The sequence below is a fragment of the Callospermophilus lateralis genome, chromosome 3 (assembly GCF_048772815.1).
Source record: "Callospermophilus lateralis isolate mCalLat2 chromosome 3, mCalLat2.hap1, whole genome shotgun sequence".
Classification (NCBI taxonomy): Eukaryota; Metazoa; Chordata; class Mammalia; order Rodentia; family Sciuridae; genus Callospermophilus; species Callospermophilus lateralis.
Genome location: NC_135307.1, coordinates 69,088,155 through 69,110,606, shown reverse-complemented (window position 1 = coordinate 69,110,606; position 22,452 = coordinate 69,088,155). Strand labels below are relative to the sequence as shown.

The 22,452-nt window shown below is 34.3% G+C and overlaps 1 protein-coding gene across 1 annotated transcript in view; it reads left to right on the top strand.

Annotated features, from left to right (window-relative positions):
• Positions 1–17,008, top strand: part of Snapc1 (small nuclear RNA activating complex polypeptide 1) — a 29,854-nt gene extending 12,846 nt beyond the window's left edge. The window contains exons 8-10 of the mRNA XM_076848337.2: positions 761–911; positions 12,640–12,738; positions 13,696–17,008. Of these exons, the coding sequence (XP_076704452.2) occupies positions 761–911; positions 12,640–12,738; positions 13,696–13,730 (285 nt within the window). The 3' untranslated portion in view covers positions 13,731–17,008. The remainder of the gene's footprint in view (positions 1–760; positions 912–12,639; positions 12,739–13,695) is intronic.
• The last annotated feature ends 5,444 nt before the right edge of the window (positions 17,009–22,452 follow it).

Genomic DNA, 22,452 nt, shown 5'->3' with positions numbered 1-22,452 from the left:
TGCATGGGCCCAGCTTCAGGTTCAAAAGAAAGGGAATTTTCCCTTTCGAATGGTTAAGCAGTTCTAAAATAGAATTACATAATCTATTATACAGCTCAAATGCCCATTCCTGAACAAATAAATAACAGTGGCCATGGGGACGTGAAACTCATTTTGGCAGCTCTAGGCCACACCTAGAGCCAGGCATGAAGTAGATCCACTGAAAACTCATAGTGGTACCCACGATAAAGGAGAAATAGGTTATTAGAAATAGGATCAGGCCAGGCGTGACGGCGCATGCCTGTAATCCCAGTAGCTTGGGAAGCAGAGGTAGGAGGATCATGAGTTCAAAGCCAGCCTCAGCAATTTAGGGAGATCCTAAGTAACTCAGCAAGATGTTGTCTCTAAATAATATATAAAAAAGGGTTGGGGATGTGGCTCAGTGGTTGAGTGCCCGTGTACCAAAAAAAAGAAAGAAAGAAAATTAAAACAGTATGTGCCTCTCTGTCTGCATTTCCTAATCAATCCAGTAGTCAGAACAATTGTATTTTAATCCAGTGTGAGTAAATGATGATTATATCTGCAGGAAACATTATGATAAAGGTAAAAGACTATGTATATGGCACAAGTAATTTTATTATTAAGTCAGTGTGATAGTTAATACTTTACTTTCTTATAAATCTTTCCTTGTCTTTACGTATTTCTCCTTTCCTCTAAATTATCTGTCAGTTGTATTCATTTTTGTAGTTCATTGTGGTTAATTTGATTTCTAAATTTAAAGGCATCCAAGTCAAGACGGCATCGTCAAGTCAAACTTGACTCTTCTGACTCTGATTCTGCATCTGGTCAAGTACAAACTGAAACAACTAAGAAAAAGAAAACCAGAGGAACACTGAAGTCAGCAGGAAGGAAGATGTCGTCCAGAAACAAAGGTACCTCTTAAGTCTTACCAAGATTCACCAAGACAGAATGGGTCTTATTCATAATTTCCCTATACCTGTGTTTCTTTATTAAGATGGATAAAACTTGTTTGAGAACATTATGGGATTTAAAATTAAAAATAAATTAATTCTCTTAGATTCTTTTTATTTTTATTTTATTTTATTTTTTAGTTGTTGGCAGACCTCTCGAACCCAGTGCTTCACACACGCTGGGCAAGCACTTCATTGCTGAGCTTCAGCCTTAGCCCCTCTTAGATTCTTGGGATCTCGTTGCTGAAGAGACCTGAGGAGTTATATTTATTTTTCATAGATGATGAATTTAGGCCCATATAGATTAAATAGCTTGTCAAAGTGATATAGCTAGATAGTTTTAGAATCAGTGAAGAATTATACAGTGCATGCTTTGTTAATGATTTTTTTTTTTTTTGGTGTATATCAAATTTGTGTGTAGAATAAGCTAATGATAATGCGTTCCATAAACTATTTTTCTATGGTTATATTAATTAAGCTGTCTCTGCTTTTCTTTTGAAATACTGAATCTGTAAAATTACCTTTGCTGTTTGGTTCTTAAATAACAATATATTTAATAGTTTGATTTTTTTTAATTGTATAAGTAAATGTATTATACATAAAGTTGATTAACAGGCTTGGGGAGGAAGTGAAAGCATTAGAAATATTAATGTATATTAATATGTATATAAATATTTAATGCTCACTGTAAATATTTAATGCTATCAAACACATTTCTAGCTACCTCAGGCTACTTCAGGAGTATATGAAGATAATATACAGTCTTTTAATGTGTTTTTTTTCTTCCTATAATGTGACAGTAGAGGGAGAATTAAAGTTTAAATACCTTTGCTGTATTTCAGACATGATTAAGTGCTATAATAGTTGCTTGAAATACACTGAGAATTCAGAGGCTATACCCTGTTTGTTTAGAATGATTAAAATATTCCTAAAGAAAATTTTTTATTTTTCACAAAGCTAGCAAATACATAGGAGAATATGTAGAGCAAATTCACTTATTGAGTTACACATATCAAAAAGGATCTGAGCTGGGCACGGTGGCACAGGCCTGTAATCCCAGCTGCTCGGTAGGCTGAGGCAGGAGGATTGTAAGTTCAAAGCCAGCCTCAACAATAGTGATACGCTAAGCAACTCAGTGAGACCCTGTCTCTAAATAAAATACAAAACAGGGTTGGTGCTATGCCTCAGTGGTCAAGTGCCCCTGAGTTCAATCCCTAGTATTCAAAAAAGAAAAGGATCTCAGATACAAAAAACTTACTGTAGTGTACTTTCCCCATGATACTTCAAACATCTTGCAATTGATTAGAATCTGTTAATATAATTTATTATATAAATATTTTAAAGGGGAAAATGTGGATTAATTTTAGTAGTTATCAAAGAGGACAATGGATAATATCCAGCATCTACTTTTGATTTAAAACAAAACAAAACAAAAAAAATCTCTAGATCAGCAGGTCAGCAAACTGTTTCTATAGCTTGGTAACAAATCATATAGTCTGTCACTACTGCTCAACTGCCATTATAATGTGAAAATAGCTACAGACAATTCAAAAACAAATGAATATTTCATGTTCCAATAAAACTGTATTTACATAGGAGGTGATGGGCTGGATTTGGTTTGGGGATCATAGCACATCAACTCTTATTATAGATAAAAGAACTAGAAAGTTATTTATTTTTTAAATATTTTAAATTGTAGATGGACACAGTGTCTTATTTATTTATTTTCATGTGGTCCTGAGGCTCGAACCCAATGCCTCAGTGCCTCACACATGCTAGGCAAGCACTCTACCACTGAGCCATAACCCCAGCCCCACTTATTTAATTTTTGAAGTGTGTGTTTGTGTGCGCATGCATATGCACACTTGTGTTTGTGTGATAAACTATAAGCCACTTCATGTTTACTAGTAAACATGTATTAGTTTTATCTGCAATTGCTTTTAAAGAGCTAGTCAATTTAATTAGACAGGAGAGTGAAAGAAGGTATTTTTTCAGTCAGCTGTTTCACTGCTGTGACTAAAAGATCTGATCAGAACAACTGGAGAGGAGGAAAGGTTTATTTGGGGGCTCGTGGTTTCAAGGGTCTCAGTCCATAGATAGCCAGCTCCATTCCTTGGGACTCGGTGAGGCAGGGCATTGTGGCGTAAGAGTATGGTGGAGGGAAGCAGCTTACATGGTGATCAGAAAGTAGAGACTCTACTTGTCAGATACAAATATATACCCCAAAGCCTTGCCCTAATTCTCACCTCCTCCAGCCACACCCTACCACTCCAGTTACCACCGGGTTAAATTCTGTCAGGGGATTAATTCACTGATTGGGTTAAGACTCTCACAGCCCAGTCATTTCTCCTCTGAACCTTCTTGCATTATCTCACATATGAGCTTTTGGGAGACACCTCACATCCAAACCTTAACAAATATGGAATCAAAGAAGCTACAAATTTTCCATGATATGCAAATGAATGATTTTATGTCTAAAAAATTTGCAAAGAGAATTTGCTGGGGGGAAAAAAAAGGAACAAAAAATATTTTGGGATACCACTGCAAACCTTAGAGAGATGAAAGGTTAATAAGAAAAAATTTTGAATTTTATTCCAGTAAGTTAGATAGCTAAATAAAATGGAAAAATTGTTTCCAAAATTAACATAAGAAGAAACAGAAAATCTGAATAGTCCTATGTCTACTAAAGAAATTAAACTCCTAGATGGCTGTACTGGGCATTTTAGCAAGTATTTAAGAAAGAAAAATATCAGTCCTTTTAGAAAATAGAAGCAGGACTACTTTCCAGCTTAATAACATTACAAGAAAACTAAAGACAAATTAATATCCTTCATGAGCATACCTATAAAAAAAAAGTCCTGAAAAAATATTAGCAAGTTGAATCCAATAATATATTAAAAGGTCAATGATATTATGAGCAACTAGCATTTATCCCAGGAATATAAGGTTGGTTTGATACAAACCAATGTAATTCATCACTAGCCAAATAAAATACGATAATATAATCCTCTCAAGAGATGTAGACAAAATATTTGATAAAATCCAGCACGTACACAAGATAACCCTGAGCGAATTAGAACTAGAAGAACACTTACTTGGTCTGATTAAGGACTTCTTTGAAAACCTCTGGCTAATAACATCATACTTATTGGTAAAACAATGGTTTTCCCCCAAAATTCTTAGAATAAGCAAGGATGCCTGCTTTTAGTATTGCTATTAAACATTATGCTGGAAGTCCTAACCAGTGTAGTAAGGTAAGAAACAAAAAATTATGGCCATTCAGATTGGAAAGGAAGAAATACTATGCTTGTTTTCAAATAAAATTAACTTTTCCATAGAAAACCCTAAAATCTATAAAATAGCTATAAGAACTAATAATCAGTGAATTAATTATTTTTTCAGTGCTGGGGCTTGAACCTAGGGCCTGAACCTAGGGCCTTGTGCATGTGAAACAAGGGTTCTAACACTAAGCTATACCCCTAACCCTGAATAATTGAATTTAGCAAGGTTATAAGGTAACCTTGTTAATATTTCTCTGTGATAACAAATGTATCATTAAAAATTGAAATTTTTTGAAAAAAGTGTAATAGCATCTGAAATACAAATTACTTTGGTATATAGGTGATAAAATATGTGTAGAATATGTATGCTGAAAACTACAAAATTATTGATGAATGAAATTAAAGAAGACCTAAATTGAATGGAGACATTTGTGGTCTTTATGAATTGCAGACACAATATTAGGATGTGAGCTAATCCTCAGTTTTTCTGTACAGTCAATAAAATCCCTATGAAAAATTCCAATAGTTATTTTGTATAAATTAACAAGCTGATTTTTAATTATATATTATAATGAAGAGGAATTAGAGCAGTCAAAACAGTTTGAAAAATAACTGTAAGTCTTTGGAAAGTGAGATAGTATACTACCTCTGAGACAAATATATGCACATAGGTCAGTGGAACAGAGGTATAGAATAGTTTATACCTATATCCAAAAAAAGTCCTTGACTCGTCTCATATATAAAAAGTAATTCAAAATGGATCATAGACCTAAATGTAAAAGTCAAAATTACATAACTTGTGGAAGAAAATATAGGAGAAAAAAAAGTTTGTGTTCTCAGATTAGACAAAGAGTTTTTTTATATTTGACATGAAAAACAAGGCATAACTGGGCATGGCGTTGCATTCTTGTAATCCCAGCTACTGGGAGACTGAGGCAGAAGGATTGCAAGTTTGAGGCCAGCCTGGGCAACTTAGCCAGATCCTGTCTCAAAAGGTCTGGGGATGTAGCTCAGAGCACTTGCCTAGCATATGTGAGGCCCTGGGTTTAATTCCCCAGTAACACACACTCAACAAACCCACAAGGCATAAGAGAAAATATTGATAACTTCCTCAAAATTAAAATTCTTGTCTTTATAAGTCATTAAGAAAATGAAGAGGCAAGTCACTGGAAGAAGATATTTGCAAAATACAGCCCTAAGTCTTACATCCAGAATGCATAAAGAACTCTCAAACTCAATAATAAATAACTATCCACTTAAATTTGTAAAATATTTCATTAAAGAAAATTTATGTGTATGGCATATAAGCACATGAAAAGATGCTCCACATCTTTAGTTAGTAGGGAAATGTAAACTAAAACCACAATGACATTCCTACAAAACAAAACATAAAGCAATCATAATAGCTGGGGAGGGTTCCAAACAAGTGGAATCTTCGCACAATTCTTGTAAGAATCCAGAATGGTATAGTTGCTTTAGAAAACTGCCAATTTTTAATAAAGTTAAACATATTTACCCATCCCTTAGTATTTACCCAGTTGAAATGAATGTTTTTGTTTGCACAAAAATGTGTTCACAAAAGTTTACTTTGGCTTTATTCATAATGGCAAAAACTGCAAGTAGGTTAAATACCCTTCTGCTAGGAGTTGAATAAACTGTGGTATGTCCATCTATACAATGAAATACTACTCAGCAGCACAAGGACTACTATTGTTTTTAACAATATGGATGAGTGTTGTATGCATTTGTTAAGTGAAAGAAGCCAGTCAAAAGAGTACATATTCTATAATTCTATTTGTATGACAGTCTGGAAAAGGTAAATCTATAAAGACAGAAAATAGGTCAGTGGTTGCTAGGGACTAGGGAAATAGGTCACAAGGGAATTTGTTGGAATGATGGAAGTGTTCTGTACTTTGATGGATGTAGTGGTTGCACAATTACAGTTATCTAAACTCCTACATCTGTATGTTAAAATCATGAAATATATTGTACGTTGATACTTTAATAAACCTGGACCAACAAACAAAACAAACCCAGAGGCAAGGAAAATTTTTTTTATTATATTTTGAAAAATGAATTTCTTGTATATTAACATTTTTTTTTCCTAAAATCAAAGATACTTAGGTTTAAAAACCTGCATAAGCACTTTTTACTAGCAGTGAACCTTAGTACAAGCACAGCAGGGATGTGAGCTGCTTATCAAATTGCTTCTTTTTTTTTTTTTTTTTAAAGAGAGAATGAGAGAGGGAGAGAGAGAGAGAGAGAGAGAATTTTTTAATATTTATTTTTTAGTATTCGGCGGACACAACATCTCTGTTTGTACGTGGTGCTGAGGATCAAACCCGGGCCGCACGCATGGCAGGCGAGCGCGCTACCGCTTGAGCCACATCCCCAGCCCCAAATTGCTTCTTAAACACCTGAAAAACTTTTTTTTTTTTTTCTGTTGCTGAGGAACAAGTGCAAGATGGGAAAGAAATTTAAATGAAAGTTCCTTTGACAGGTATAATCTATGAAATATCAGTTACTTTACCAGCTAACCATATTTTATTGCTTAATGTAGTTACTGAAAACATGGTTTTATAAACTCTGAAATTAGCATACATATAGATTCTGTAACACATCTGAAAATTTTTAATTGAATTTATTTAGGGTGTCAGCAAGAATTTAACCCATGAGAAAGAATGAAAGTATAATTAAATGTGACCTGAATTCAGATGTTTGATTGTAGCTTACGTATTCCAGCTAATATGCTTTGTAGCTCTTGTAAAAACTCTGAAGAAAAGGAAAGGTAAATACCTGGATAAAGATCTAAATGTGTCAAAGTTTCTCTTTAAAGTAGAAAAAAAATTTTTTTTTTAAACCCATACCTTGCTCGTGCTGGGCAAGTACTCTACCATTAAGCTACCTCTCAGTCCTTTTAAATTTATTTTTAAGTAGGTCTGGCTAAGTTGCCCAGCCTGGCCTTGAGCTTGTGACCCTCTTGCTTCAGCCTCCCAAGTAGCCGAGATTATAGATATGCATTAGTTTATGGTCAGCCTAGTCCAGCTCTAGGCTCAATGTGAAACAGAACATCAGAGATTATAGATATGCATTATCATACCCAGTGGAAAATCTGTTTTTGATTTCAGAGTTATTTCAAAAAGAAGAGCTTTATATTCCATAAAAAGCAAAAGATATTTAAAACTATTTGCAGCATGTTTGATAATTTTAATTTTCTAATTTTAGGGGCTAGGGGTTGAGTGCTTACCTCACATGTGTGAGGCACTGGGTTCGATCCTCAGCACCACATAAAAATAAATAAATAAAGATATTGTGTTTATCTACAACTAAAAATATAAAAATTTAAAAAATAAATAAAATTTCTAATTTTAGAAGAGCTCTTAGAAATTGATAAGAATAAGACCCGGTAGAAAAATGGGCTTAGGACATGAATAGGCAATTCAGAAACAAAATGAAATGTAATTGTATACATGAAGAGTGTTATTGTTTGCATATGACATGTCCTCCAAAAAGCTCCTGTGTTAATACAGGAATATTCAGAGGTAAAATAATTAGATTGTGAGAACTGTGATATAGTCAGTCTATCCTAGTTTGGATGGACTAGTGGGTGGTGACTGTAGGTAGGTGGGGCATGGCTAGAAGAGGTAGGTCAGTGGGGATTTGCCCTGGAAGAGTTCATCCTCCCCGCAGCTCCTTCCTACCTCTCCTTTTTCGGCTTCCTTGTTGCCATGAATGGAGCAGTGCTCCTCTACCACACCCACTTCTCCCTTGATATTCTGTTTCACATTGGGCCTGGAGCTGGACTAGGCTGACCATAAACTAAACCTCTGGAACTGTGAGCTAAAATAAACTTTCCCTCCTCTAAGTTATTCTTGTCAGGTATTTTAGTCATAATGACACAAAGCTGACTAACACAGATATTTAATTTTGTTAATCATTGAAGTATAAATTAAAACATGATTTTGATATTATTTGATAGGTCAGCAAAGATTTAAGATAACTGAATACCCATGATAATGAAGGTGTGAGGACATAAAAATTACTGAATTTAAGTGGGAGAGTAAATTGGCACATCCTTTTAAGACAGCAATTTGAAATCATCTGTCATTGTGCATGCCATTTAACTAAGAAATTCAATTTCTAGGAATTCATTCTGTTCAAATGGCAAATGCATAAAGACATTCATTGTAGGATTATTTGAAATGGCAAAGACTATAAACAACTCAAATGTATAATATTTAAAAATTTGGGTAGATAAAATTATTGTCAATCCTATATAGGAGTACTTCACAGTTATTAAAAAGGTAGAGAAAGTGCATAGATTAAGACAAGCAGAGGGATCAGCATGAAAAAAAAAAGACAAAGCACCTGGGACATAGAGTGAGGGTTTCATTTTGGTTGGATAAAAAAGATGTCTTCACTATTAATAATGCTGGAAAAATGTGTTGGATTGTATTGTGACTTGGCCTTAAGTGTGCAATGAAGAAGTTTAAAATTAATTTTGTAGCTGAAGGGTCTTCTAAAACTTTTGAAAGAAAGTGGAGCCAGAAGGGGTTTTCCTTAAAAAAGATCAATCTGGGAGTAGTATGGTAGGTAGGAGATAACAGGCTGAAAAAAGGAATGTGTAGAAGGCTGACATAATAGTTCAGGTTTGGGAATAATGACTATCTAACCAGGTGGTTGTAGGAATTTGCAGAGAGGCTAATAGCTGTTAGAGCAAACATGAGGGCTGAAGGAAAGGGATGAGACAAGAATGCTGCATGCCTAAGCAGTTGGGAGAAAGTTGGAGAAACATGGATAGTATGATGAGCATTTCATTTTGAGGAGAATTTGCCTCAGGCTGTCTTGCCAGATTTGGTTCCTGTAATAGCTGTCTGGCACATAAATAGGTGCCTACTATATTGATTGAATTTATTTGTATTATTTCAGTTTCAATTGTACTTGTTCATCATTCCTAGAATGTAACATGTGTGTTGTCTGAGGACATCAGTAATAGTAATGATAGGATGGTAAAGATGATGACAACCGTGATTATGTAACTCTTGCCCCCTACTAACATTTTTCTCACAGGTTCAGGGTCACACGGCTAATAACTAGCAAAACCGAGACTTGTATGAGTCTACCTGAATCCAGACCTGAGTTGTTAATTGTGCTACCTCTCAGGTAATTGAATATGTGGATCTGCAACTCAAATTAGACATTCTCTTAAATTAAGTTCATTCTTAGTTGTATTCTAGCTGCATGTCCAATAGCCATTTGATCTATAACTGATGGTTGCATTCCACAGAGAGTAGCTTTGATCATGGTATAAAACTATCTATCTGACACTTTCTGGGGAATTAGTTTTGTGGATACTGGAGGTTAATAATTTAAATGTCAAAAGTTACTTTAAAAATTTTAAGAGCTAGGGTTGTAGCTCAAAGGTAGAGCGCTTGCCTCGCATGTATGAGGCCCTGGGTTCGGTTTCTCCACCACTAAAAACAAACAAACAAAAATAAAGATATTGTGTTCGTCTACAACTTAAAAAATATTTTAAAAAATTTTAATTACTTTAAAAAGTTATTTTTGATACCTTTGTAAAATATATTGTTTTCTTTTGATATTTCTTGTTTCCTAGGGTTCATTTATCATTTTCGTATGTAGGAAAATAATCAAAAATGTATTTTATGCTCTCATTTCTAGGTCACTATGTCCTGAACATAATTTAATTTCTCCTGATGGTTTGTGGTTATTATCATGAACATATTATTTTTCTGAGTTTTATAATACAGTAATTCTATCAAGAAGTATTTTAACTATGTGGGGCAATGTATTTTATACTAAATGGCTTAATGCTGCAGTATTTCATACTTAGGCCTTATTTTTATTAAATGGTTTTCTGTGACCTATACTATAACTGGGTCTCTTTTTATTCTCAGTGTGCAGCCATAAAGCAATTTTTTGCTGCCTCTATACTTTTAATGGCCTAGGAAACTGGTTAACCATTCATTTCAGTTTTAATCCAATAAATGTAATGAGTTCTAAGTAAAGGTCTGAGGAATACACTTGTGAGTAGGTGAACCTTGAGGTAAACATCCTGAAGTTTTGTATGATTCTTGGTTTCTGGCTGCCCTCTAGGTAGGTAAAACACTGTATTTGTTATGAGTTTTTTAGAGAACACTGATTGATTTAACAGAGATAGATCTCTAAAACCTTATTAATCCTCCACTGACAAGGTGATGCTTTGCTTCTCAGCTGTCATTTTTAACTTGAAATCCTTCCCTTGACATTGTTGGATAGATTCTTTTAGGTAAATATGGATTTTTAAAAACATTGACAATATAAATGAAGATGGCTAAAAGATTGTGAAGAACAATATTAGTAATTTTGGGCAGGTAGTACTAATTATTGTTTTGTGAACAACTGAAAAAATTTATGGGTTCAAATTCTTAAAAAAAAGATATAAGCTGTGGAAAGAGGTTTCCTAGAAATTTATCTGTCAGCTTAATGACCAAATAAAAAGTCATTTTGTATAATACTTAATACTTGCAGGGCTGAAATTATAGCTCAGTTAGTAGAGTGCTTGACTCGTATGCACAAGGCCTTGGTTTCAATCCCTAGCACCACAAAACAAACAAACAACAAAAACCCCCCAATACTTAGTACTTTCAAATAAAGGGTAAATCCTATTTTAATGACTTAGTGATAAATTGAGATTTCATTAAGTTTGAATCATGTTTTAAAATGGAAGCATATTAGCTCTGTGTGTTGGTGCATATCTGTAATCCCAGCAACTTGGGTGGCTGAGGCAGGAGGATTGAAAGTTCAAGGCCAGCCTCAGCAGTTTAAGCAACCTATGGTCTTAAGTGGAGTCTTAAGTGTGACCCTGTCTCAAAATAAAAAACAAAAGGGCTAGGGATGTAGCTCAATGACAGAGAGCCCCTGGATTCCATCCCCAGTACAAAACAAAAACAAAATGGAAGCATATTACTATAGGTTACTCAACTTTACCTTGGAGCAGTCTCCATTTCACAAAATCTATACCCCATTAAAATCCCAGCCCTGGGCTGGGGCTGTAGCTCAGTGGTAAAGCGCCTGCCTCACATGTGTGAGGTCCTGGGTTTAATCCTCAGCACCACATAAAAATAAATAAAGATACTTTGTGTTTACCTACAACTAAAAAAAAAAAAAAATTAGAAAAAAACCTAAAACCCAGCCCTTTTTATATGCGTCAGAGTGGAAAGCTTAAACTCATGTTTCTAAATTTCTTGCCTCCTGGATTAACAGGTATTAACATATCTGTAGTATGAAATATCATACTGTATCCTTATTTACTCATTCAGTAAATGTTTATTGAGGCCCTACTATGCCAGGTACTTCCATATGCCGTGATATTGGGCAAACATCAATAATAAATACATCATGTAAGCAAAACAGAATCTATCCTGTGGTACTTACATTCTAGTGGGACACTGCAGACTGTGACGAAATGGATTAATAAACAATGTATGAAGTGGTCCAGGTTTTGTGGAAAACAACTGGCAAAAATGTGTTTGGGGGTTGCTTCAGAGACATGAAAATTGGGTGTTAAATGGCACCTGATATGACAGTAGTATTTGATTAATTAGGCTGTTAAAATCTTTAAGCACAAAAGTTTATGTAGAAAATATCTAGTTTTTTTAAAAAAAATGGAAAGTCAATGGTAAATTATGACTGGAGAAATATATCTTGCAGAACATATGTATTGGAAGAAGAAAATGTGTCTTCAAAAATAAGGCTAGGGGCTGAGGATATAGCTCAGTTGGTAGAGTGCTGGTCTTGCATGCACAAGGCCCTGGGTTCAGTCCCCAGCACCACCAAAAATAAATAAATAAGGCTAGCTGGGGATGTAGCTCAGTGGTAGAATGCATGCTCATTGTGCACAAGGCCTTGGGTTCAGTCTTGAACACACACAACCTGCAAAACTAACAACAGAAGGCTGTTCAACTTTAACATTAATTTGTGATTAACAAATTAAATAAAATTGATGTGACCCATCAAAAAATGGATGCACACATCAAAGAATTACCACGTGACCTATGTGGTAATTCTTTGATGCGTGCACATGTTTGTTTGTGATAAAGATCAAATGAGTCATCTGTTTTTGGCTAATTTTGTTTCTTCTCTTTTTCTCTGTTCTCTTTAGTGGAAGAATTATAGACTATTTTTAAAGCATATATATGGATATGGTCATTCTTTAAAAAATATGTATTCTAGAATGCATATTTCTGTTTACCATTATAATTTCAGTTTTGGGTTCAGACCAAAACTGAAACCATTCTAGTATTTATGTTCCTGGAATAACATTATTTGTGTACAATTTTCTTACAGATTAATGTTCTTTGTTTTCATATAAAATCATTTTTCCAAATATTTCTAAATGTTTACAGGTAATGTGAAGAATGTACATAAGGAAGAAAAGTCTTTAAGTCTGAGTATGCCTGTAATTACAGAAGAGGAAGAGGAGACAGAAGATTTTAGTGAAACAGGTACAGATGAAATTTTGTCAAACTAATGAAGGAAATATGCTCACAGATCATCAAGGTTTAGAATTCTTGGAAAACATGACAGTTGGCTGTGTGTTCTTGTGATTCTTCTGTCTTGGCTCTTGAGGAATTTCAGTATTAATCATTCCATTAATATGACACTTTGAAATATAGTAAATGAATGAACACAGATATCTGTTAGGATCCATCAGTTTCATCTTGTTAGAGAAAACTGTGCCAGACCTCTGCTCTGTCATCTGGACAGAGTTTTCTTGGCTTGCTGTACTTTTCATCCTCGTTCCACTCTCTTCTAGGAAACTGTTTCTTTTTTGTCCTAATTTTTTTTCCTTTCCCTGCCATTCCTTTTGTGTTTTTCCTTGGTGGAATACACAGTCTTTCCTAATTTTCATGTTTTTCTGTCTTCTATTAAAGATGGGTGATACTTTAAAGCTATTGATTATGACGTCTGCTATAGTAGCCAGAAAGACGTATGATGCTAGTGTTTTGGGTTATATTTTCAGGTGTAATTGAAATGAAATTTAAGCCTTAGACATTTAATCCCTCATAGCATTGGCCTAGACATGTTTCAAATATGGCACCCTAGGTCAACGCTAATTATAGGGAGGGCAAACCTCTATGAAACATCTTCAAAGTAACCTACTAAATATTAAGTAGCATTTAGGATGACTAAGATCCATTATCTCAATAGATTGGCATCTCAATGAGATTGAGATATTACTGTCTCAATGGAGTCAGTGAGTTTTAAACTGCAGTATTACTTTGAAGAAGAAAATTCATGTGCATGTCAGACTTCAGATTTTTGCATCTCTGCTGTGAGGGCATTCTTGCATTCTACCAGTTAAATGGCCATATAGTTTAAGTGTATATTATTAATTACTATCATTTAAGTGTCAGTTTTTTTCTTTAGAACTGACTAACTTCTTAACTTTATGTCTTTAGAGTTCACTGTACCCAAGAGGAAAAGAAAACACTGAATGAAGAGCCTGATGTAAAGTTTTACATTTTGAGCTTTCTGACAGAAGAAAAGGTTTATATTTTGTGAACAGGAAGACTACCAGTATTGAAAATAATTCTTCTGGGAAGCAGTAATTCCTTTGAAATGGGAATATCTTATCACAGTTTAAGAGTTGGACTAGGAATTTACTTTGAAATTTAATTTTTAATGTTCTGTTATAAAATCTATATAAGTAGAGATAAAACTTGCATTTAGAATATAATAGAAATAATCCTGTTATTTGCAGATTATTGCCATTTCCTATAACTTTTTGTGATAGCCTACTGTCTCACAATTCTGATAATATTAACTTATTTGAATTTTTTATTGGAATATGAATATTTATTACATATAAGTGAATTTTGTATCTATTATATGGTAATAGATTTGTATGTGATGTATATTTACTAGTTTTTCTATTGTATGGTTAAGTTCAATAAAAATTTTGCCTTATTTGCTTTATTTTTAACACAACACTTATGAAGTTCAGTATAAAATATGAAGCTCAATAGCTTATGTGATTTAATAACTTAAGTTCACAACTCATTTTCTAATTCTACAATTAATTTTTTTTGGTTGGGGTGTACTGGAGATTATTGAATCCAGGGGGCTGAACAACTGAGCCACATCCCCAAGCTTTTTAAATATTTTATTTAGAGGTGGGTCTCACTGAGTTACTAAGTTCCTTGCTAATTTACTGAAGCTGGCTTTGAACTCTCAATCTTCCTGTCTCAGCCTCCCAAATTGCTGGGATTACAGACCTAATTACATATTCTTTAGTGCTTGTTTTAAAGCCCTCCTTAGTCTAATAAATACGTGTATGCATTCATCTATGTTTGTGTATATGTGGTATATATGTACATTTGTGTCCATATAGATATAAAGAGTAGTCAATAAACTATTTAATCATAATACTTAAGTATTATTTCTAATAAAACCTTTAGGAGTCATATAAAGTTCAGAATGTATCTCTGGTACAGAATATTTGGTAATCACAGAAAATGTTTCTATAGCTTCATGAATGGACCACTCTTAATTTCTTATTGCAGACATTTAAATAGAGATTGCTTGAGCTATGATATTTGATTGCTGCCAGTAGCAGATCATTTCCATACCATGTGATTGGTTCAACCTGACTTCTGTTGATTATGCTTCATGTTTTCCACATTGTAAGTTAGGAATTAAAGTCTTGGTTGAAGAATAAATCCAAATCTGTGAGTGTTCTGTGGAGTGAAAATGTATATCTTATATTATATAATCTTTTTGCATTAACATACTAATGCTGACCCTAATAAAACTTGTGTTTATTATTAAAGTTCATGCTATTGGGGCTGGGGATGTGGCTCAAGCGATAGAGCACTTGCCTGGCATGCATGTGGCCTGGGTTCGATCCTCAGCACCACATACAAACAAAGATGTTGTGTCCTCTGAAAACTAAAAAATAAATATTAAAAAATTCTCTCTCTCTCTCTCTCTCTCTCTCTCTCTCTCTCTCTCTCTTCTTTAAAAAAAATAATCAAAAAATTTATGTTATCATATTAGTTACTAAAAGCAGGTGTTTCCCTTAACTGACATCAGATGTGTCTGGTAATAGTTGGGGCTGTTTTCATGATCTGGACATGGGCAGAGCTTCTGGGATTCTTAAGATTGGAACATCCAGTGTGGTTGTACTATTGGGCACTTTATACCTGGTTATTTGCTAGAACTTGTCTGATCATAAATATTTTTTAAATGTACATCCATTTTGATATAATTACACAAACATGGAATATATCCTTTCCTAGTTAGGCTCCCATTCTTGTCATTTACCAGTATTGTCCAGCTAATGCACTGAGTTGCAATCTCTTTTACAGTAGTACTTATAAAATACAGGATGTCATTTCACTTGTACAACAAAGAAACTTTAGGATGGGATGTGCTTTGCTCACATTTATGAAGTTAGTAAGTAATGTGTTGGATATAAACCTAGAGTTGAGTCCTATAATTTCTTATCTTTTTATATAAGCCAACAGAAATGGAAATCCAGAGGAGTGCTTTTGACTCTTAAGTAGTAAAACTAAAAAATGTCTTAAACAGTAAGGAAAGTTTAAGACTATTGAGTCCTAATACTAGGTGGCTTTGCTTATATTGTTGCCTCGTCATTTCCATGATAGTGTATATCCAGGTTTTTATATATATATATATATATTTTTTTTTTTTTTTTTTTAAAGAATATTTTTAGCTGTAGGTGGACACAATACCTTTATTTACTTGTTTATTTTTTTAAATGTGGTGCTGAGTCTCGGAACTCAGTGCCTCACGTGTGAGGCAAGTGCTCTATCACTGAGCCACAACCTCAGTCTCTGGGTTTAGATTTTTAAGGAAAGCTGCATGTAAGAGTATGGAACAATTTCACCAGCCAACATCCCAGATGCTAGTCAAGGGCCAGCCTTGGAAGTCGACGGAAATCTAAGGCCTTCTAAGGACGGAAATCTTAGGCCTGCTGTGTGAACTTTATTTACAGGTTTATTTGTCACTGTTTCCAACAATGTTTCATTTACCTGTTTATATCTCATTTCACCTGTATTGGTTTTCTTTTTTATTGGGGGATGGGGTACCAGGGATTGAACTCAGGGGCATTCAACCACTGAGCCACATCCCCAGCCCTGTTTTGTATTTTATTTAGAAACAGGTCTCATTGAGTTGCTTAATGCCTCATTTTTTGCTGAAGCTGGCTTTGAACTCGCCATCCTCCTGTCTCAGTCTCCCAAGCTGCTGGGATTACAGGCATGCACCACCATGCCCGGCACTGTATTGGTATTTCTGTTGGATGAATCTGCAGGGTTAAACTGTACATATAAAATTTTGTTAATTGCCAAATTTTTCTCTAAAAGAACGGTCAGTCTGCATTCCTATAGTATTTGCAAATTACTCCATACCCCCATTTTCAATTTTTATGATTGTCAATTGAATACACTTTGAAGCTTAGCAGAACTATAGGTAAGAGTAACAAAATTGTGTTAAGTTATTACATGGTATATCCAACAGTGCAGTGGTTAAGCTAAAGAATTTTGTTGTGTATACTTTGAAGATAAGGTATGATTCACTTGATAGATTTACTTTAAGTGTGAATGAAAGTGGAGTTTATTGAACAGTAAATAAGACATTTATATAACAATGTTATCAAAATTAAAAGGTGATATTCAAATATTGCTTACCTATTAAGCTATTTTTAAATTACGAACTTGATTATAATAAAGTAAGTGCATTAAGTCATAAGTACATGATCTCAGTATTATTTATTTGTTTATTTATTGGTATCAGTGATTGAACTAGGAGTGCTTAACCACTGAGCCACATCTCCAGCCCTTTAAATTTTTTTTAATTTGAGACAGGGTCTGACTAAGTTGCTTAGGCCTCACTTAATTGATGAAATTGTCCTTGAACTTTTGATCTTCCTACCTTATCCTCCTGAACCATTAAGCTTACAGGTGTGTGCCATTGTATCCAGCTCAACATTAAATATTTATTGAGTTAGGGTTTGTGGGGGGAGAGGTTTGTGGCAGTATATGTCATCATAATTTTTATTTTAAAACTATATACCACTGTACTTTCAGAAATCCCAATATGTGGGGCTGGGTATGTAGCTCAGTGGTTGATCTCTTTCCTACTATGCACAAGGACCTGGGTTGGACTCAATATTAAAAAAAAAAAAAAATAGTTTCTTGAAAAAAACTCTTGGAAATTTCAGTACTCCATGAAAATTCATAGTGTGTTGTCTTTGTTTTCTTTTATAGTACTATTATGAGTTCTATAATCCCATATGAGTTTATAACCCATCCCTCTTAGTACCTTAAAGGTTTTCTGACTGTAAATGGATATATTCAGTGAGGGACAATTCCTAGTTTAAAGAGTTTGTCCCCCGGGACAGACACAGTTGTGCCATTTGTGAGCCAAAGGGAAGATAATGAAATAACTGGGCAAAAAGACTGTCTTTTTCAGAGATCTTCCAGAATAGTGCTATAATAGGCATTATGATAGCATTAAAAGCTTTAAATGGTACAGAACGATTTTGCTGGCTTATTTAGGAATATTAAGAACGGTGTAGGTGCACTGAAAATGCAGATGTGAATGCCAACCTTCAAAACAATTACAGCTGGAATATAAGCTTTAAAAAAGTAGTCGGATGTCAGTTAAACCATTATTAGTGCTTAACAAGACTGTTGAGGCAATTTTCTTAAGTCATAATAATTGAAAGCTTATATATATTTACACAGATCCTCAAGTTGATGAGAAACCAAATTCCTATGGTTTGATTGACAGCTGGAAGAGACCCCGGTTTCCTTTTCCAAGTCATTAGGTACAGTATATATCCTCTTCCCAAAAATCTACTTTGGTTATGATGAAAAGATAACACACACACACACAGAGGGAGAGAGAGAAAATCTTTGTGTTGTCTTCAAAAATGAACTGGGGTGAAAATTACTTTCATTTTGATATAAAGAACCTGAAAAAATAAGCATCCTTACTAAATGCCTTCCTCACTTAGCCTTGATTCTTGAATTAAAGTACAATTTGAAGAATGCTTGCTTTTTAAATGGCATTGAGAGAACTCTGTGGGTGCTTAACTATTCACATTTCCATTTATCTTTTGATAAATGGAACAATTGTGTAGTAATTTTCATTGCGTTTTTCTTATTCCCCATATTAAAGTAAATGTCAAAGCCTAGACTTCAGGTTGTATAATCCCTTTTTATGTGGCACTATCTATGCCTGAATTATTTATTCTAATGTGCTGTATATTGCAAGTCTGGATTTTTATTTTTTTAAGACAAATTTGAACAAGCTCTTTCAGGTTGCAAGGAACAAACGCACACTCACATTACCTTAAGTGTTGGAGGCTTATTGTAAGAATACAGAGTCAAGTAAGGAAATGGCCTCTTCAAAGTCATGGCTTCTTGGAGAGTTGGAAAATAATTTCATCATCTAGTGAGAACTAGAACTACATGACTGAGCTGTGTCCTCATTTTCAAAGTGGTTGTGCAGTGTTGTGTGGTCACAATATGTACCTTATTCATGTGTTCTCCAACTTCTCTGCTTACTTCCTGCTCTGCTACTTCCGCTATCCTCTACTGTCCCCGAAAGAGGGTCTGATTGATTCTGTTCATTATAATCCCAAACAGAGCCACCTAGGTGGGCAGAGATTATTCTACTGGGTCATTCTGCTACTGGCCTCCCTTATGTCTAGTCAAATGGTTGGCTTCCCTTAACTAGGGCATATATCCCTGGTACAATAAGTTGTGGCCTATGTACCACAGGGTACCACAAATTATATGGAAGGACCCATCTCTGGCAACTTAGAAGAGGTTGTGAACAGGACAGAACTTAGAATCTCAGGGATTTCTCAGTGCAATCATGGATTTGACTAAAATCATACTGATGTTATACCTTATTGTCAATATTGCAACTTCATGTTTAATCAGGTAGTGGCAAAAATATTCACTTGACAAATAGCAACATTGCATGGTGGTAAAGAACATCGAGTTTGGAGCCATATTACTTTTTATTAAATCACAATGTGCATCTGTGATTTAATAAAATTATCTGTAATAAGTTAGGGATCTATAACCTTAACTATAGTTACATTTTATCTCTTTCCATCCTTTCAGATGTTGTCATATAGTACCTCAATATTATAAACCCCATCATATAGTCTTATTCTTTAATAATATATAAGAATCTCCACTTATAACCTAATTTACTCCCTTTATTCCTTTGTGCAAACCTGTGCTTTCATCTGGAAAAATTTTCTTTTAACCTGAAAAAAATTCTTTTATTATTAATCTCTTTAAACTCAGCTCTGTAGATACCATTTTGTTCAGATTTTGTTTGTCTCCAAATGTCTACTTCACCATTTTTTAATGATTTTTTTTCTGGATTTAGAATTCTAGGTAGACAGCTTTTTCCCCCCTAACATATTAAAGATTGTTTCATTGTCTTAAGCCTTCATTGTTTCTGATGAGAAGTTAGTTCTTATCCATGTAGTGTATAGTTTCCTATATATGTGCCCTTTTTCTCTGATGGCTATTTTTTGGGATGGGGGTGTTAGATATTGAACCTGGAGCCTGGTGCATGAGCTATACTTCTCTGGGTGATTTTAAGTTTTTTTTTTTGTTTTTTTGTTTTTTAGCATTTTGATATGATGTGCTTACTATGCTTTATCTTTCCAGTGTATCATATGTGTTTTTCTACACTGGTCACAGTTCTCTTCCTAGGACTGCAATTACATGTCTGTTAACTCTTAGTACTGTCCCAGGGATTGTCACCCACCCCCAATAATTTTTCTCTTTGGGCCTTAGACTGGATGATTTATTTTATTTATTTATTTATTCTAATTTTTTATATATGACAACAGAATGCATTTCAATTTATAGTATACAAATGGAGCATAATTTTTCATTTCTATGGTTGTACACAAAGAAGAATCATATCATTTATGTCTTCATATATGTACTTAGGGTAATGATATCCATCTCATTCCACCATCTTTCCTACCTCCATGCCCCCGCCATTCCCTTCCCTCCCATTTTCCCTCTCCAGAGTTCCTCCATTCCTCCCATGTTCCCTGCCCCCCCATTATGGATCAGCCTCCACTTGTCACAGAAAACATTCAGCCTTTGTTTTTTTGGAATTGGCTAACTTCACTTAGCATGACATTCTTTAACTCCATCCATTTACCTTCAAATGCCATGATTTTATTCTCTTTTAATGCTGACTAATATTCCATTGTGTATATATACCAAAGTTTTCTTTATCCATTCATCTATTGAAGGGCTAGATTGGATGATTTCTCATAATTTATCTTCAAGTTTAAAATCTTCAAGTTGATGATCCTTTTCTTCTATATTTAATCTCTGTTAATCCCATCCTATAGCTTTTAATTTTAGATGAATCATGTAATGTTTTGGATATGAGGTATCCTCCAAAAGCTTATGTGTGAGGCAATACAGAAATACTTAATGACAAAATTATTAGATTGTGGGAACTGTAATCAGTAGATTAATCTATCTGTTGTATTAAGAATTCAAATGGACTACCTGAGTTGTAACTGTGGGGCATGGCTAGAAGTAGGTTACTGGGGCCATGCCACCAGGGATTATATCTTGTCCCTGGCTCCCCCGCCCTCTGTTTCACAATTACCATGAACTGAGCAGCTTTCCTCTGCCACACTCTTCCACCATGATGTTCTGCCTCATCTCAGGACTAGAGCAACAAAGTTGGCTAACCATGGACTGAACCTTTGAAACCATGAGCCTAAAAAAACTTCTTCCTCTAAGTTACTCTCATCAGTTCTTTTGGGCACATCAATGAAAAGCTGACTAATACCAATTTCAATTCATAGGATACAAATGGAGCATAATTTTACATTTCTCTGACACATACCAATTTTCAGTTCTAAGATTTCCTCCTAGTTCCTTTTAATATCTTTGTCGAAGTGGCTCATTTACTTACCTAGTCTATCCATTTTTCTATATATTATATGTATTTATACCATAGATCATAGTATAGATACTACAGATTTGTACTATAGATACTGTAGATTTTGTTATCATGATAATAGACACCTGAGATAACTAATTTATGAAGTAAAAAAGGTTTATTTTGACTGACAGTTTTAGACATTTCATTCCATTATCAGTTGGACCTATTGTTTTGTGCCTCTGTGACATATCATGGCAGTCATGATAAGAGTGTGTGGCAGAGCTGAGGTTATTGCTCAGTGGTAGAGTGTTCTCCTAGCACACATGAGGCACTGGGTTCAATCCTCAGCACCACATAAAAATAAATAAAGGTATTCTGTCCATCTACAGCTAAAATAATTTTTTTAAAAGTTAATTAAAGCCTTTATATAATTATATTTTCCATAGGCTGACGTTAAATACTGTATTGCTGTAGTAATTAATTGGGCCATGCTAACATTAGATGACTACTTTTAGAAAAGAACTGCTCATCAGAGCTGTTGAACCTGAACTGCTTGTGGTATACGTGATTTTAAAGAAAGGAATTTTGCTAAAGTTTCATAAACTGTTAACTCTTCTACTGTTGATAAATGTTTGAATGGTTGGTTTATCTCTAGTTTTGCATTGAATGATTAGTAAATTGCCTCTTTTACCAACTGTACACATAATTTTTATTGCCTTTTGTTAACTGAATGTGTTCTTTTTATGAACCTTAACTAGTTGCCCATAAAATTTACTTTTGTAGTGACTTTTGTGTTGCTTTTAAAAACCAAATACCCTGTCCTTTATGAGAGACTATGTTAGGAAAGACATCCTGTTTGTAATTAAATATGAACCAACCAATCAAAAGGTACAGTTTGTTTATGTTAGTTACCATAGACATATAATAAAATATTACATTGCTAAGAAAATCACCCATATACATGTTGGACCAGTAAATAATTCTGTTACCCTTCTTTCTAAAAAATACCTTAAATTTGCCAATGTGATGTGTTCACAAACTATACTCTACAGACTTAGGACTAAATCTTTTTATAATGTTTCTAGATCTCCATAATTGGGACTTAATTGCTTCAAAGAAGAAAATGAGAAATGAGAATGACTCCTCAAGGGCTGTAAAGTCAGAATCTCATTGTTCTTTGTAGATTTATATATTTTTTCTGATGTCAACTTTCAATAAAATGAAGAAAGTAGCTCTAGCAA